General features: G+C 39.4%; 1 protein-coding gene across 4 annotated transcripts in view; it reads right to left on the reverse strand.

Moving 5' to 3' along the window:
* Window positions 1-18,378, reverse strand: part of khk (ketohexokinase) — a 50,975-nt gene that overhangs the window by 28,856 nt on the left and 3,741 nt on the right. The window contains exons 3-7 of one of the 4 annotated variants that reach the window (XM_072263434.1): window positions 17,766-17,882; window positions 9,601-9,732; window positions 8,751-8,885; window positions 5,348-5,420; window positions 1,998-2,144 (exon numbers count right to left, since the gene is read on the reverse strand). In XM_072263434.1, the coding sequence (XP_072119535.1) occupies window positions 1,998-2,144; window positions 5,348-5,420; window positions 8,751-8,885; window positions 9,601-9,732; window positions 17,766-17,882 (604 nt within the window). The remainder of the gene's footprint in view (window positions 1-1,997; window positions 2,145-5,347; window positions 5,421-8,750; window positions 8,886-9,600; window positions 9,733-17,765; window positions 17,883-18,378) is intronic. The other 3 variants (XM_072263435.1, XM_072263436.1, XM_072263437.1) reach the window with 3 other exon arrangements.

Raw genomic sequence — 18,378 nt, forward strand, 5'->3', positions numbered from 1 at the left:
TGTTTGGTGGAAGGACAGGCGATGAGGCAGCAGCATGGCCTCGGTCTTAGTAAAGAATAGGCCTCAAGCCGTGTGCTGCCTGCTGCTGCAGTCCAGTCCACGTGAGAAGGTGCTATAGGTGGCGTAGCATGCCATCCATGCTTGGTTAGGCCTCCCCCATCAGTGCTGGCCTCTAGTGCTCGACCGGTAGAATGATAGGCTGGTTTGCCAAGACTTGTACCATCAATTTGCATGTCGCTCAGGGACTTGGAGTATACATGTGCTTTCTTGTGTAAGGGGTTTCTTCTTTTATGTTACTAAGACTAATAAAAATGTCTTCTTTGTTATGTTAACTGCTGAGAAAGTGCTTCTCTCTAGCAGTTTGTTTGGGTTATATTACTGATAATGAGAATTGTATTCATTTGCTAAGATAGATGTTATTCTTTCTTGTGTGTCTGTAAGCTATTGTTTTCGCGGGCTTTGGGGCGGAAGGCATGATGGGGACAGGGAGAGGAGACACAATGCTGTAAGCTGGGCGATGGAATGGACCCTGAGCGGGAGTCCAAGGCCCAGGGTTTTCGGGAGGAGAACCGAAGAGGAAGGATGTACTGGACGCGCTCTGGTTGACCACTGTGGTTGGTCCCAGATAGCGGATCGAGGAGATCGCGTGGTGGAAAGAAGACCCCGTTCATTGAGCTCCAACGGTTGTGCATGAAGTGATTGAACTTTGATAAATTTGGCACCTTTTACTTTCCTTTTATATTGTATCTCTATTAATTACATAGTTCCAGTAAGATCTATAAAGTGGAATCATTTAATCGCATATGGTGTACTGTCTGTTATTTGGCGGGGTGGGGTACATCACACAGCATCTATGCAAACTGATTACCCAGTTTGGCGGGGCCGAAGGCTGCTCCCCCTAGACAAAAGCGAGCTGAGCGATCCTGAGGCTTACCAGGGGGCTACACTTATAACAATGTTTTTTCCCCCCTCTGTGTTGCAAGTATGTTATGCACCCTCGCTCCAGAGGAATGCCCTCTCATTTGATTGAATCCATGCATGGTTTGAATGATAATTAAACTTGCTTTGAAGTTGGTAGAGGTATGTGGTCGAAAGGGATGGTCCTGGTGCAGATAGATGGGGCTAGGGAGGCATGAAGTCGGCGGATTGAAGAACCCGATTCTTTGCTGTAGGATGTCTTACAATAAGGTATGATGTCTGAAACAACTTCTACTGCCATTACCAGCCTGGAAATTAACAACTTGGTTTTCCACAAAAAATGAACACTTTAAATACATTTAGTATTTAAATATATTTAAGTACCTTTACAATGTAGTGATGCAATGTGATCTTGTATAAGTGCAAACATTATTAATGTTAACAAACAGGCCGGTTTAATTGGTAAAGGTAATGTCGTTGTGTTTACTAGTTGTGTTGCCTGGACTTTTGGTGTAGTTGTGCAGAGACGGTGCACAGTCCAGCAAATGGTGCAAGTGATTGTCTTGGATGTTTTCATTGTGATTGCAAGACCCTGATAGACATTGATTCAGAATCTAGTATGTCTGATTCATTAGCAAGAGTGGTGGGAGAAGCTGTGTTTGCCTCAGCTGTTGCACGGACCAGGCTCTCCTGTAGTGGTGTCATGTGTGTAACCTCCCTGGAGAGGCCACACCAGAGGCAGTGTTGGAGAGAGTAGAGGCCTCAAAGTGCATCGGAATTCGTACTGGGTTGGGGCCCTTTCCCTTAGTGCCGCCCTCTAGTGTTCGCTTGGTGGAAAACAAGCTGGTCCAGGACAACATCCCATGCACCATCAATCTACAGGCCATGTCATTTAGGGACTTGACTATATTTGTTTTGTGACTGCAAGTTTTTCTGCTGTCACAACTATATGTGCTCTGTGCTGTTGGTACTGTCGAGCAGCCTGGGCCTGGAAAAATGCTGTTTTGTTTGGTTGTACTCCTGTGTATGGTTGAATGACGATTAAACTTGACCTTAAACATTTCTAGAACAAAACATACCACATCTCCATGTCTGAAGAGCTGGTACAGTTCTTCCCTTGTTTTCTCAATTTCCACAGAAGTGGTAATCCGTTGCTCAACTGGTACTTTGGCGTTGTATTGTTCGACCTGCTCCATCATGGCAATCTGCTCGGATGCATTTCTGCCCTACATACCAATGACAATTATGAAGATTCATGATATGCAATTGTGAGTTTAAAAATTAAATACACTGACGTGCAAGGATTTGAAAGGTAAAAGGTTCATGGTATATTTCCACTTGTGGATGACTCATTGAAGATTAACATAACTCCCTAGAAAAAACATTGTCCTACGGGACAGTCATGGACACCTCCAGGAGAAGTGTCAAAACAAGAGAAATGGCATCACTTGCTACCTGAATACAACCCAACAACTCAGTTGACAAGCAAATCAAAGTCAGAACTTCATCCAAGCTAATATCCACAGTACTAAGACATGACTCGTGCTCAATAAGGTTCAAGAGGAAAGTCATATGGCCTGCATGATGTCCACCAGACTGTTTTTAAAGCCTCTTTATTTATTTTGCACATTCTGCAAACAAAGGTGATGAAGTGAACTTGGTTATTGGCACCTGGACCATGGCGCTACTTCATCTGGATTGTGTAAAAAGCACTAAACAGTGCTGGGTGGTCACATAGAACCTCTGGAGACCTGAACTGACTAAGAATGATCAGCTAATGAATTGGAAGGATTAAGCATACACTATAGAGAAAGAATTATGTAGCACAGGCACCAGCCCTTTGACCCAACTTACGCCAAACAAGTTGACTTCCTGAGCTGGTTCTGTTTGCCTGCAATTGACCTATATGCTTTAAAACTTTCCTGTCCATGTACCTGTCCAAATATTTTCCAAATATTCAGCGTATTTACCTTTATCACTACTACTGACAGCTCATTCAACATACCCATTCTCCTGCGTGAAAACCTTGCCTCTTGTGATTCCTTTAAATCTTCCTCCTCCCCACTTTCAGTTTATGCCTTCTAGTTTAAGACTCTGCTACCCTGGGGGAAAACTGACAATCCTATTCTATCAAGCGTCATTTTATAAACCTCTACAAAGACATCCATCAGCCTCCTTTGCAAGGGAAAACAGTCCCAGCCTATCTCCTCTCTCCTCATAACTCAAGCCCTCCAGTCCCAGAAACATCTTTGTGAATCTTTTCTGCACCCTCTCTAGCACAATCACATCTGGTGACCAGAACTGCATGAAACATTCCTGCTGCAATCCCACCAATGTCTTGTACAGTGTAGTGAAGTCTGCAAGATGAAACTAGCTAGTAATTACATTGTTAATGTGGTATCATCATCATAATCATTACCAGTTCATGGGAAACGCTTTGACTGCTTGACACTGAGAATGAGCAATGAAGGGCACTGATCTCCTCAAGCCTGTACAACAGAAAGAAGAGAAGGCTATGTGCAACAATGAAAGGAATATATAAGATGGTCTACCCACCCTCGAAATCTGGGGTTTTCAACCAGGAGTCCACGGACCCCTTGCTTAATGACATTGATCCACAGCATAAAGGTTGGGAAGCCCACTCTAAATCAAACACCATGTGATAGGATCTATGGAACCCAGAAGACTTTTCCATCACCTATTAAGCCACAGAACTGGAGTGGAAGGAATTTATCCTCTATTCTGATGGACTGGTTGAGAAGAAGACGTGAACAACTGGAAAGGGTCCTTCATTTGGTGTGCCTGGCCATGCATTTCATCAGGACAGAAGTTAGACTCACTTAGTTGAGCTTCAATGTTTTTGGATTTGAGTCTATTTTGTTTATAGTATCATTTTAATGTGGCATTCAGTAATTTTGGAAAAGCAATCGAAAGTTGTAACCATAAAATTATTTTTTTTGCTAACACAAAGCTATGTCTTTATATGATAAGTAATTTTTGTCACTGTTTATAACTGAAATTTAATTATTCAGTTATTTAACTGTTGAGTGGAAGGTGATTGTCAATTTCAGTATTTAAATCAAATATAAATGATATTTGGTGTTGGCGTGTGGCTAAGTGGTTAAGACGTTCGTCTAGTAATTTGAAGGTCGCTAGTTCGAGCCTTGGCTGAGGTAGCACGTGTATCCTTGAGCAAGGCACTTAACCACACATTGCTCTGCGATGACACCGGTGCCAAGCTATATGGGTCCTAATGCCCTTCCCTTGGACAACATCAGTGGCGTGGAGAGGGGAGACTTGCTGCATGGGCAACTGCTGGCCTTCCATACAACCTTGCTCAGGCCTGCGCCCTGGAAACCTTCTAAGGCACAAATCCATGGTCTCATGAGACCAACGGATGCCTATCTTTATCAAATGACATATCTTTTTAAGACCAATATTTACTGATGGAATTGCAATGACTTGTTGAAAGGTTTGACTGGAAATATGGGGAATGACAACAGTTTGGAAAAACTGAATTTTGGAGAAAATAGGTGTACAATTGAGACATGCCACGACTAGACTAAATTACAAAGGATATTTGATCATTTGGAGCCAGGCTCCTAAATGAGAAACTCAGGGGAAAGTGATAATTTGCAAGACTGAATAATTCAGATGGGAGAAAAAAAATCTAAAATTTGAGGCAGGCTTATGATTTAGTGAAGGGTCTGAAAGTATTGAATGAATTTGAATGAGCTGTCAATGTTTTTAGAATTAGACTCTCATTAAAGTTTCAGAGGTGGAAACAGATCATTGTGGAAGACCTTAGCTCCTTTAAAACTACCAATTTATACTCTGGGTGAACCCCAAAATCTTCACACCCTTAAAATGAAAATAACCACTTTCATGAGGAAAATACCATAAATGTTAATATGTAAGTTAACAATGCTAATTAAGTCTATAAATGTGCCCTTAAAAAGCCAGTTTAAAGTTAAAGGAATTGTTTAAATTCTTCCCATTTGTAGTTCCAGACAGAAAACTCTGTATTGTTAGAAACCATAAAGACAACTATGATCTACAGTGCATTATACTATTTATAAACCAAATTCTGATTTAAAAATGTCAGTTTGCACAATATTCAAAAGGTTAGATAAATGCCAAAACTATTCCCAAACAGAAAAAAAGTCCACAGTATGCCCATTCTTTGGTCACTAAAGTAGTTATAATTATAGCTCATAGGCAAGGCTGGTTTAAGTATTGAGAAACTACCTGCTCATTTCTCCTATCCTATTTCAGGGATATCAAAGGTGATTATTTGGTAAATGTGAAAAGACATTATCAAGACTACTGGCTCAGGGAAGACTGCAAAAATAACTTTGCATTTCCACTGTTGCAATAGTCATATCACTAACATGATATGAAAGGCTACATTACAGAAGCCAACACTTACCTCCCAGTGAATCCACTTGTAACGTGTAAGATCAATTTTCCCAAAATCTTTGGCAGTAACGTCTGGTAGATTCCTAAATATAACCATGTTTAAGTCAAACTTGTGTTTGTGTTATATGAAGTGCAGTGTAGCTAAGGTGATTACACTTTACAAGACATTCCATATTTCTGACAAATGTTACATTACAGAGAGCATTTAGACAAATGTGTTAGCTACAGGAAAGCACTATATTAACTTGTAATTATAATAAGGATCATGCAGATTTAAATATAGGCATATAATTTACATGCATAAAATTACTGAATATTAAATGAAAATTTCAACATTTTATAGAGGTAAATACGAAACACCCTGTTACCTTCAATTACTAAGTTTCACCCTTCCAACTGCTGTTGATTGCTTTCACTTGTCTCTTAACTCTCTCGTCCTAAGCACTGTGAACTTCCAAGTGTACAGGCAGAAACTCAGATTTCATACACACAAGTGCAGTAGTAGCAAATAGTTCCTTGGGTACCTGGGCAATTGCCCAAAGACAAGTATTTAAAACAAAAACAACTTGTCAGTGTTCTCCAGGAAAGTAATGAAAAACTTTAAATTTCGCATTTGGACAGTGCTTTAAGTGAGTTTGGCAGGACACAAGCAAAATTCTGACCCATGATGGATATCCAATAAATGGGATTCTTATCAGTTTATTGCAAAAGGTATGACTGTTTCACTTTAATGTTTCATATGTATAGGATGCAGATCAGTATATGTCCAGAATTTAATTTGTGAAGTTAGGTTGAGAGCACTTCTTAAAAAAAGTAAATGTTACCTCTGTTGCTAATTCATCAGACAACTTTTAATGTAAAAGGTGTTGTCAGTACTTCCAAAATTCCTGTAGTCCACAAACTCATAATTACCAAATCCTTTCAACATTCACCCCACCCCATGTACCTCTACAAGTGCCAAGCTCATTAATAGATTTGCTATCACTGAACAAACACAATGCCAAATTCAACTAGCATTAAGTCAATGGTTAAAGGTCAAATTATCAAAAAGATTCTGAAAAAAATTGATTATTAACCTTTGAAGACGTGCCAGTTTGCCCTTCCAGCATCTGCTTTGCCTGTTGATCTTGAAAAACACACCTGACACTAAGTTCAATGGGAAGAAGTTTGAAGTGGTTCCAAGTACTTCTTTTCAAATACAAATTAGATCATAAAATGCAAAGATCAGACCTGAGGTCACACCAGCACTGAATTGAAAACACATGGAGTAAGCAGTTCCATACATACTACCAGTTTATTAAGCTAGGAGTCTAAAAAAAATGTTGTAAAATCTCAAACTTTCATGGAAATGACAGCAGTACAACTACAAGTCACACTGTGGAAGAAGATACAGGAATTGAATAGTTGATTGTGTAACCTATAAATAAATCAGTCTTGATTTTCATCTTTATGATACGTGTGACAATTTTTTCCATTCATAAACTGCAATTTTTAAGTGTTTGAATTGATTATTGATAATCATGTATATATTTGATTTTAGCACCATGCAGAGTTAAGTGTTACATGTGCCAATGCAGAAATAATCCTTTTTAGGACACCAAGAGAAAACTAGTCATTTTGTTTCATTCCTTGGTGAAAGACAGATGCCCCGAGGAGTGTGGAAAAGTCAAGTTAATAATAAAAAGGCAAGAGATAATAAATTTTGTTCACACAAGCTATTTAGGTAAATACTATGTTTGCACTTAAAGGAAAGCTGGATAAACATAAGTGAGAAATGCAGTTTTTTAAAATGGGCATTACTAAGAGCAGAACTTATTGCACATTGCCCTTGTAGTAGTGGGCTGCTTCGGGAATTACTTCTGTCTCCGTGGTGAATTTACACCCATCTATTAGATAAAGTATCTTGATTATGACCAATAGTGATAAATACAGATAAGTGTACAGATTTTTTTTGCTTTAACTGAAGCAAATGTTTGAAGCTAAGGTGTCAGAGTCAGAGGAATTGTTGAAGGCATCTTGACAAGCTTCATCTTGCAATGTAAGCACTGCAAGCACGTTGCTCTGATGGTAGAGGCTGTGTGAGGGCTAGATTGTCAAGCCCAACCCTTCCTAGTCACTCACCCTGAAGTGGCTGCAAAATGTGCGCCGTTCAGAAAATATTGGAGATGCTGATGAATTTAACTTCTGTTTGACAGGCAATGGTTCTTTATCATGCTGCTTACACCAGCAATCATGGCTGTTTGTCACATATGCTGAAGCCATAATTTTCTTTGTTCTAAATCAGTAACAGGGAAACCCTTGGGAATACCCTTGGGGTGCATGCTTTTTGAGGTGGCGAATGGCCTCGTACTTAACCTCATTCTAAATAAAAGACAGCTGAAAAACATCATAGGGTGGGGGGGGGGTAGTTTGTGATTTCTCTGTCAATCTTCTGTGAGGCTATAAAAACTTAAAATATTTTAATTATGTTAGAGCCTGTTTCTTTCTTCACTTAATTATTTGTGTAAAATACATTGTCTGGTAATTTGATTCGATAACCTAGACCAATACGTAAGCAGGTGAATGGAATGCCAATCAAGCAGACTGCTTTTCCTGGATGGCTAAGCTTCCGAAACAGACATTACGGATAAGGGGTGCTCAACCTGTAGTATTATTTTGAATTCAATTGTAGTTTTGAAAAAGCAATAGACAAACAGCCTTGATTTAAGAACAACTTTCAATGTAACTCCAGTGAAACCTCCATAATGAAATGGTCCCTTTTGGGTTAATGGAGACTTCCACATAACCAAAACATTTATGGGACAATATATCCCAGGCTTGCAAATAAAGAGCAAGTCAAGAAACTTGAAAATGTCTTTTGTTTGAAAGACAATGTCCGTCAATGATTCTTGTAATTGGGAAACTGGATTAAGAGACTCCAAAAAATGTTGCGCTGTCCCTTCGCATAGATTGTTAAATGCTGATATTGTGCCGTAGATTGTTCCCAGGATGGTTAATCCTCTCGAGCATTTCACTTAACAGTCATTCCTTCTGTATGTTTGAACATAACTCTCTCATCATAAAGGTTATGGTAACCAGGCTTGACTCCATCTTCACCCACCATCCATTCCAGCAGTGTTAGTGGTCACTGAATACGGGACATGATGCTGTTTATCCCCCTCAAGCCTTAATTAGTGACACAGAGACCAACTACATATTGTTGCATTCCTGACTTCAATTCAACATTGTGCATGGTTGCATTTGAAGTGGACCTTTGTACATCTACTATGTAGCTTGATAATTTACCCTGTTATTTTTTACTCAGCCAAAAGCAGTGTACTACTTACAATATTAAAAGGGCAAGAAAGGAATATTTCTGCATTGTTACATTTTAAAATATAGGTAATCAAAATTGAAATGACAACAAATCTTACATGTCGGACAGTATGACTGTTCGTGAGCCATTGTTAATGTTCACAAGACAGCAAGCACAAGGTGTAACTCCCATGTGCTGCCACACAATGTTGGATACATTAATACCTCTGCTTTGAAAATCATCTGTAATGAAACTTCACCATGGGAAATGGCAAAGGCATAGAAAACAAAGATGATGAAAATTTGGTGTTACTGGATGTCCAAAAATAAAAGTTAACGTTCAGGACAACTGGTCTGTAGAGCTGACCATAAGAAACTGCCTTACCTATTTAAAAAAAAATCACTGTTTGCCCACATTTCTAGAAGTCAAGAAGTATTGCCATTGTTTGTTGCAACCACAAGTGGCTGCTGACAGCTTTTAACCTTAAGTGATCCATCAGGCATCTCCCATCAATGTTATTAATCTTACATTAAATCTGCTCCATTCCAAGAGGAGAAAATCAGCAACTAAAAGACTTCAGCAACACTGGCATTTAAATGGAACATATATAATAAAGTATCCTGAATTTCTACAAATAAGAGATTTTGTTATTTTTAAGTGTAACTTGGGTTATAATACTCTACTGAAATACAGGTAAGAAAAGTTTGATTTTAATCTGTTGATCTTAAATGGGTGGAAATCTAACCAAACCTCCAGTGCAAAAAAATTCAGGGGCTGAAAAGCTGAGTGATGTTCACACCTGAATTCTTTAAACAAGAGAATTTATATTTGCCAGAGAACTCGGACAAGAATCTTGCAAAATATGACTCTGAATATGAGACAAGAATCTGTTAATACCCTGCAATGAGTTGAACCTTCCCTTCGTTTTGCTTCCAATCTTGGTTGGCTTCTCAGGAACGCATACAAACCTGTTTGTGTGAAGGATGGTACGTAAGCCATTGTTTATGTTGCTGATGACAATGGAGGCTGGGAGGGATGATTCTGCATGAACAATCACAGTCACATCAATCCCATATCGTCTGAGGTCATCACAAATAAAACTGCGAGATATTTATAGAGGAAAGATTTTAGAAAGTAACTGTAGGGAATAGGTCAACACTGGTAGGCCAACTATCAACTTGAAATGAGAATTGCCTCCTGAAAGATCAAGTCGTTCGAAAATTAGCCAATGACATAAACGTGCTTGGGTATAAAATTTACAAGCTGCTTTATCCAACCACAATTATTACAGTGAAAACATGAACTAGTATAAGAAATAATAAAAATCTTAATTTTTTGTTATCATTCCTTTGTAAATTTCAAAACCAAACTGTTATTTAATTTCTGCATTAATATTAAATATGATACAATATATTATCAATCAGAAATATATGCCATTCAACGCACATGAACTCCTTAAAATATTATATTAGAAGTTGACATTGTCCAGCACATTGAATTCCAGCACCTGCTAAACTTCAGGATACATTAAAAATACATGAAGTGCATATGGGTTCATCATGGAAGGCCAACACGTTTACTAAAAGCAAAATGTGTTTAATAAAGTTGAGTAATATTTTAAAGTAACAAAGCATTATACGTTAGGTGGAATAGTCTCAGAGATCAAAGCTGTGTCTATATCTGTTCACATAGATAAATGTATTAGACTTGGGTGCATAGAATGCAGTTCAACATCTGACGTAGGTTTACCAGAAATGTTCAACTATGACTGCTGTGAGGGAAAACATGAGTTTTCAGAAGCTATCACTAATAAAATCGACATCAAGAGCAAGGCCTTCTGTGGTGAACAGGGTGGTGTAGAGCAGGGAGAAGATTTGTGAGGGGCGCTATTGGAAAGGCTTGGCAAGAATGGCTTGAGTTGTTCCTTCTGGAGTGTGAACTCCTGTTGTAGGAAATTATATGATCTCAAAAGGTGTGACAGGCCTACCACTGAAGATACTGCTGTCTTCTAAATATCTACGTAGCCAGACACAAAGGCACTGTCCATCACTCATCCCTCACCTGTATGTTTCCCATCCTCTAATTAGTGTAAGTTTGCTGCCTCCATCCTGACACAGAAGTCAAGCCTCCAAGAGTAAAGAATAGAATGCTGGACACATGATCAGGAGGGACCCCCATGTGAGTTCAGTGCATTAAAAGACTGTAAAAGACAATTCCTTTATGGGAAGCGGAGCCTCAGAGGCCCGAACCACTCCATGACTGAAGGATAAGAAAGATACACAAGGAAAAATAAAGGTTCAGTGTGATTACAAGACTTTTATTTTTGTGATTTATAGTGGACACTCTCATTACCATCTCTGCAACTGAAAAAATATAAAGATATTTTGGGTACAGCTTCCGCAGGGAGCTAACTCCAGGAATGAACACTGCAGGAACAAGACACTTGTGATCCAGGGTCTGTTAACTGCCTTGTTTAGAGCTTGAAAAGGCAGGGCAGTCTGGGTGTCAGTAGCTCCACTATGTTCAACCTTTTCCTCAAGGAGTCACACTCACCATCAGCAAGAGTGCACCAGGAGCTGTGCACTTAGTCCCCCGATTTACTCACTTTATAACTATGATTATGTGGCTCCAATACCATGTTTAAGTTCACTGATGACATCGCTGCTGTTGGCTGAATCATTGGTGGTGATGAACCAACAAACGGGGCAGAGTGAAAATCCGGCTGAGTGGTGCCACAACAATAACCTCTCACTCAACGTTAGCAAAAACCAAAGGAGGAAGAAGCCAGAGGTCCTTGAATCAGTCCTCATTAGCCGATAAGGTGGAGAGTGTCAGTAAATTCCTTCCATTATCACATCAGAGGAACTGATATGGGGCCAGCATGTAAGTGCCATCACAAAGAAGGCACCTCTACCTTCTTAGAAGTTTAGGTATTTTTGGTTGATAGACCGTAGTCACATAAGGAAGACTGCCACATAGTGCAGGAGCCTTAAAACCCCATGTATAAAGTTATGAAATAGAAAGGGCATTTGGGTATGCAATGTTTAGAAAAAATGTATGGTTTACTTAGTTCAAAGGTATTCTCATATGGAGCAAATAAAACAATTCTGCAGAAATAAATCTCAGTGGTGTGGTAGCTGCTGGAATGGCTACATACCCTGCTGTGGCTCACCTAGAAAGTTGTCCAGTTGTCATGTGAGCACATTTGTGTTAAATTGTGACTGTGATCAGGCATTGAGTAACAGTCCCCTGAAACATGACAATCCCATTGCAATAAATCACATGTTTGTGAAACTATCAGGCATGTCATAGTTGCAGTTTTATTCTGGTGATGATTGTATATGATTCTCCATTGTGACGTTGATTACTATCCTGTGATTCTCATCCCCCGGTTATTGTACACTTGATATATTTATCACTCCCCTTCTGACGGAGGGTCCCTCTGAGAGAAAAAAAAGGAGGTTGCAAGGTAAAGTGAAACATCTATTCCTTGTTGGAGATACAAGAGACTACAGATGCTGAAATCTCAGCAACCAACAAGAAACTAGAGGAACTCAGTGGGTGAGGCAGATGAAGGGATTTGGCATAAATCGATGACTGTTCATTTTCCTCCATAAATGCTGCCTGTCCTACTGAGTTCCTCATGTTGATGTTTTCCATGTTATCCTTCTCGAGGGGTTTTGTATCCCCACCTCCTCCTTAATATAGAGGATTAAACGTTTAAGTGAGGGATTACTAGTTAAAAGAACTGACTTGTGCCAGAATGTTTGACACAACATGATCAGACCCAGTAGTGTGCTGAAGAAAACAGTGTTTTTACCACTCAGTGTCCAACAGATGCCCCATTTTCTACCTGAAATGGTAACTTGGTGCAAGGGCTGAAAATAAACCACAGTTAGTGACAGGAGGGTGGGGGTATATCTAATTACTGAATAATGATGGATTTTGTTTGCTTGAGATATTAGATCCATAAAATATCTTGCAACCTATTGATGACTGTTAGGATCATTCTGGGGTTATGAAATTATGGATAGCATCATTATGGAGCAACTAAAATGAGAACCAATTATCGGGAAATAAAACCTGTACACAACTTAACTTCCAATTGATACCCTGTGGCTAATGAACAGACACCTGTATTGAATTTTCAAAACTGTTCTGCTACTTGGGATGTCCTACAACTATAAATATGTAATTTACCAGAATATATAAAAAATGTTAATGTTGATCATTGTAGCAATTAAAACTGTAGTGAATCATTTATCTTTGGTTGAATTATAAAATGTGTCAGCAGAGTGATATTCTCCTGGATGGTGTGTCTCTATGTCTATCTCTATCTCTTTCAATATTTCTCAGCAATATTTCCTGTGTGGCTCAGTGTTAGTCAGTCACAACAATGATTACCTGATCAATATGTCATTATGGGCATTAGTATTGTGTACAGTTCTGGTCACCGAATTATAGGAAAGATGCCAACAAAATAGAGAGAGTACAGGGAAGATTTACTAGAATGTTACCAGGGTTTCAGCACCTAAATTACAGAGAAAGGTTGAACAAATTGGGTCTTTATTCTTTGGAGCGTAGAAGGTTGAGGGGGGACTTGATAGAGGTATTTAAAATTATGAGGAGGATAGATAGAGTTGACGTGGATAGGCTTTTTCCATTGAGAGTAGGGGAGGTTCAAACAAGAGGACATGAGTTGAGAGTTAGGGGACAAAAGTTTAGGGGTAGCATGAGGGGTAACTTCTTTACTCAGAGAGTGGTAGCTGTGTGGAACGAGCTTCCAGTAGAAGTGGTAGAGGCAGGCTCGTTACTGTCATTTAAAGTAAAATTGGATAGCTATAGGGACAGGAAAGGAATGGAGGGTTATGGGCTGAGTACAGGTTGGTGGGACTAGGTGAGAGTAAGCATTCAGCACTGACTAGAAGGGCCGAGATGGCCTGTTTCCGTGCTGTAATTGTTATATGGTTACTCTTCGTTGCAGTGCTAACCAGCATTCCAAAGTGATTAACATTTTGACCAATGTTTATATTTGAAGGCTGATTCAAGGTCAGAGTTTGATCAGGTAAGATCTTCTGTGAATCTGGACCATAGCGCTATTTTGTTGCTTATCCAGCTACTTACAGGATTCTTTGCTGCTGGAGTTGTGGTCAAAAATGGCGGACTTGTGGATAGTGAAGAAGGTTGTCAAAGGATAGAGATCATTTGGAAATTTGTGTGGAGAAATGGCAGATGGACTTTTATCCAGACAAGTGTGAATCATGCATTTTGGGATGCTAAGGGAGAGTGCTTGCCTTCATTGTCCGGGCCATTGAGTATAAGAGTTGGCAAGTCATGTTGCAGCTGAACAAAACTTTGGAGAGTGTGCAAAAGTGGTTCACCAAGATTGTGCCTGGATTGGAATATATTAACTATAAAACTCAGATTGCCTTTTCTGGAGCATTGGAGACTGAGAGATAACTTGATAGTTGTATATAAGTTTAACGCAGATAGAGATAAGGTACATAGAGTCTTTTTCCTCAGGGTGAAGATGTCAAATACTAGAGGGTGTGGTTTAAAATGAGGGGGAAATATTTAAAGGAGACTTGTGAAGCCACCTTTGTTTTTTTTTCCACACAGAAAGCGCAAGGGCTGGAATGTGGGAGAGGTGGTAAAATTAGATATGATAGCAAAGTTATCATGTCCAAAGTTAAAGGATATTTATACAGATAGATGAATAGGCAGGGAATAAAGGATGTGTACTATGTGCAAGCAGATAGTCTTAGATTGGCTTCATGGTCAGCTCAGATATTGTGAGGTTGAAGCCCCTTTACAATGTTTTCTGTTGTTTAATAAGTTGATGCTGAGTTTTAATACTTAAATTTACTCAGTGTTTACACGGGCTGTCCAGAAATCTAATGACAGGGTGCAAGAACCTGTCCTGAATGGTTCACGGTGACCCTTCAGGCTCCTATGGCTCGTCTTTGATGATAGTAACAAGACAGCATGTCCTGGATGATAAGTAAACTGCTCTACTCTCTCTGCACTCATGACTGCGGGACTAAGCACAACTCAGTCGTCATCTGAAAAATTTGCAGATGACACCACTGTTGTTGGTAAAATCTCTGACGACGTTGAGGAGACTTACAGGAGCTGAGACAGATCAGTTGGTTGGGCGCTGTTGCAACAACGATCTCCCACTCAATACCAGAAAAAGCAAAGGAACTTGTATGTGGACTTCAGGAAGGGGAAGTTGGGAGAACACACACCAGTCTCATTGAGGGGTGAGCAGCTTCAAGTTTTTGGGTGTCAAAATCTCAGAGGATCTGCCTTGGGCCCAGTTCATTGATGCAGTCATGAAGAAGGCATGCTAGTGGCTATACTTCATCGGGAGTTTGAAGACATTTGGCACATTACCAAAGACTCTTGCAAATGTCTATAGAGCATTCTGACAGTTTGCATTACAGGTATGGAGGAGCCTATATGCGGGTTCACAGAAGAATACAGAGGGTTGTAGACGCAACCAGCTTCATCATGTCCTCATCATCAAAGACATCTTTAAGAGGCAGTGCCTCAGGAAGATGCATCTGTTATTAAGGAACCTCACCAACCGGAACACACTCTCTTCTTCTTACTAGTACCAGGGAGGAGGTACAGGAGCCTGATGACCCACACTCAATGATTCAGGACAGCTTCTTGCCCTCTGTTATCAGATTTCTGAATGGTCCATGAACCTGTGAGCAGTACTTTATTATTCCCTTTCTTTTGCACTGCTTATTGATAATCTGTTGTGTTTTGTGTCTGCACTGCTCTGCTGCCACAAAACAACACCTTTCTCATCACATAAGGCAGTGATAATAAACCTGAGTCTAATTTTATAGACATTTCAATTATGTTACAGACCTGAAGTCAGATTAGTTGGTTCATGGATATCCTTCACAGCTTTGTCAGAGTTTGTTCAAATACGTGCAACAGATACTTCTGACACCTTTGCCTTGTCTAGTAGTATCCTGTTAATAATTACCACGACTGTAAATCTTGTCTCTCATTTCTATTATTATTTGGGAACATTAAGTAATTTATTGCGGGGTTTGTTAGATTCAGATCCTTCTAGACTATCTACAACTTCCATCTCATATATGCCAGTCGTTAATTTACAGAGTCTATCTGTTTTTCATTATACTGTATACCCTTGCAAATACTTGAGGACATAAATCATTCAGAATATCTGCTAACTTATGGATTGCAAACAGGGTGAATATCAGTAACAATTATGCTTCAAAGAGTTCTTTTACTGCTGAGGCATTGAAGGAATTCTGTACGGATATGGTTTGAGCCTGCAGCTTTGCATTTCTTCTGGGACTCATTTTTCCCCCTAATCTTGTTACATTTTTGCCATGTCTCTACAGTAATCCCTCTAAACCTCACATTTTCCTGTGGGAATTTTGCAACTAATCTTCCTCTTTATTTTCTTGTTTATTGGTCCCACATATGGGCACACTTGTTTAGTCTGAGCATCTATTGTAGGATGTTCCCTTATATTTTGTTCAGGGCAACTCCTTAAAATATGTTTATCTCTCAGCCTTTGGAATTCACAGCTGTACAGCACTTCTTGAAAATACTGAATTTAATAATTCTCTGTGCACTCTTTTCATTTTCTATATGTGGCTGAATTATTTATAAGTACCAGGTTTAAGTGATATTTCCATTATATCTGGCTTACAAAAAATGATTCTGAACAATAAAAACTGCACGTTAAATTGATTTTATTCTGGACCTTTCCCGTGTTATCCAGGAATAAATCTATTGTGTTTGAGTAAGGGTGGTGGGAATGAAATAATGTGGCACTATTCCTTGATCAGTTCTAGTTTTTGCTTCTGACATGTAGTTACTTTACCATTTGCTACTGTCTCAGGTACTAATGTCAGAAACGGAATTTACTCTCTATCATTCCACTCAAACAAGGCACAGGGGATCATGATTAATAAGGCTTGTGCCTAGAAGCCATTGTCATCTACATCATTCCATGTGACCAACAAGAGCTACAGGACAAGTCCAACTGTGTACATCCTCTCTTAAAACAACTTAAAACTAACTTGTGTTCACCCTTTCTCAATTCTGATGAATGGTCTTCAACCCGAACCATTAATTGTTTCTCTGTCTATGGATATTGTGAGGTTATTTCAGAATCTGTTTTGTTATCACTGATATGTTGTAAAATTTGCATTGCACACAGCTACCGCAAAACATAAAATTGTAAGTTACAAGAAGTTACACGCTGACTTCGGTTCTTTGTGGGAATGGGACCCATTATTCGATATACCAAGGACGCGGCCTAGAAGACTAGCGCGCCTTCAGGGTTCTGGGATTTCGTGGCTCTGGAGGCGGGTGGACTTGAGATTGGTGCCTCCGCAGGAAATCGGTGCGTCGTGGGAGTTGGAAGATCGAAAGCAGCAAGCTGGCTGCTGGCTGTGTGCCCGGAGACCTGAATTCTTTTGGTACAGAGCTCGGAATAAGCGATGCAATGGACTTTTAACATCGTAAATCAGCGAGTTGTTTCTTATGTCTCCCCCCTGGCTGTGAAATGGAGACACCCCTTTTCCCCTTATTAGAGAGAGAGAGAGAGGGCCTGTGGTATGTCAAATTACTGGGTGAACGAGTAGTCTTTGGAGTACTGCAAGTCTGTGTCTTTATTGATGCTTTGCTGCACGCTTGAGTGCTTGGTGGGGGTTGCTGATGTTTTTTTTTGCTGGGGGGGTATCATTGCTTTGCTGATGCTTACGTGCGGGAGTGGGGAGCTGGGGTGGGCTTTAGGGTTCTAACATTTAGCTGTCGTTCATTCTTTGGGGCATACCTCTGTTTTTGTGGATGGTTGCGAAGAAAAAGTATTTCAGGATGTATGTTGTATACATTTCTCTGACATTAAGTGTACCTTTCAAACTGTTGAAATATATAAAATAAATAATGCAAAAAAGAGAACAGAGTAGTGAGGCATTTGAAGCATTTTTCCTTTTATTTCAAATGGCCAACACCTGAAAGTTTCTGATTTTCAACAGGAGTGTTGAAGTATCATTAAGCATAAAGAACGATGTTAGAAATGTCACAATGATATCTATAGAAAAATTATGTGGTGAAAATAATTAATACAACTTACTCAGAAACTCGTCCAGGTGCAAGGGAGCCCATGAATCCACAGGGAGCCCCAAGTATTGAGAGAACTGTGCATGAATTGGAGGCGTTACCCCCACGTTGCCACCTCTGAGATATACATCTAAATAAATAAATCCAATTGAGAATTTGATTTGGTTCACGAATTTCAAAAATCTATTTTTTTTCAAATGTTACTTTTGTTGACTTGTAGCGTATGAGGCTTGAGACTCACTACAGAATCTCAAGAAGAAACTCTAAGCTGATGTTCCATTGCAGAGTTGAGGGAGTGCTGCTGTGTCACAGTTGTTGTCGTTTAATAAGATTTAAAATCAAGAATCCACCTGTATATTCAGTTGGCTTTAAAAAATGCTCACTGTCTTTTGTAATACCATTAAGGATATTTTCCCAATATTTGTTCTTCAAACATTACTAAAAAACAGCTAACTGGTCATTAACAGGTGGTTATTTATGGAATCTAACTACATATAAGTGGTTGCCATGTTTCTTAACATCAAAAATACTTCATCACAGTTGTTTGGGCTATCTCGAAGTGATGAAGGTACTATTTAAATGTACGTACTCCGGTACGCTGACATACTGAATAAGAAACAATAATT

Source organism: Mobula birostris, chromosome 7 (genome assembly GCF_030028105.1).
Source record: "Mobula birostris isolate sMobBir1 chromosome 7, sMobBir1.hap1, whole genome shotgun sequence".
Classification (NCBI taxonomy): Eukaryota; Metazoa; Chordata; class Chondrichthyes; order Myliobatiformes; family Myliobatidae; genus Mobula; species Mobula birostris.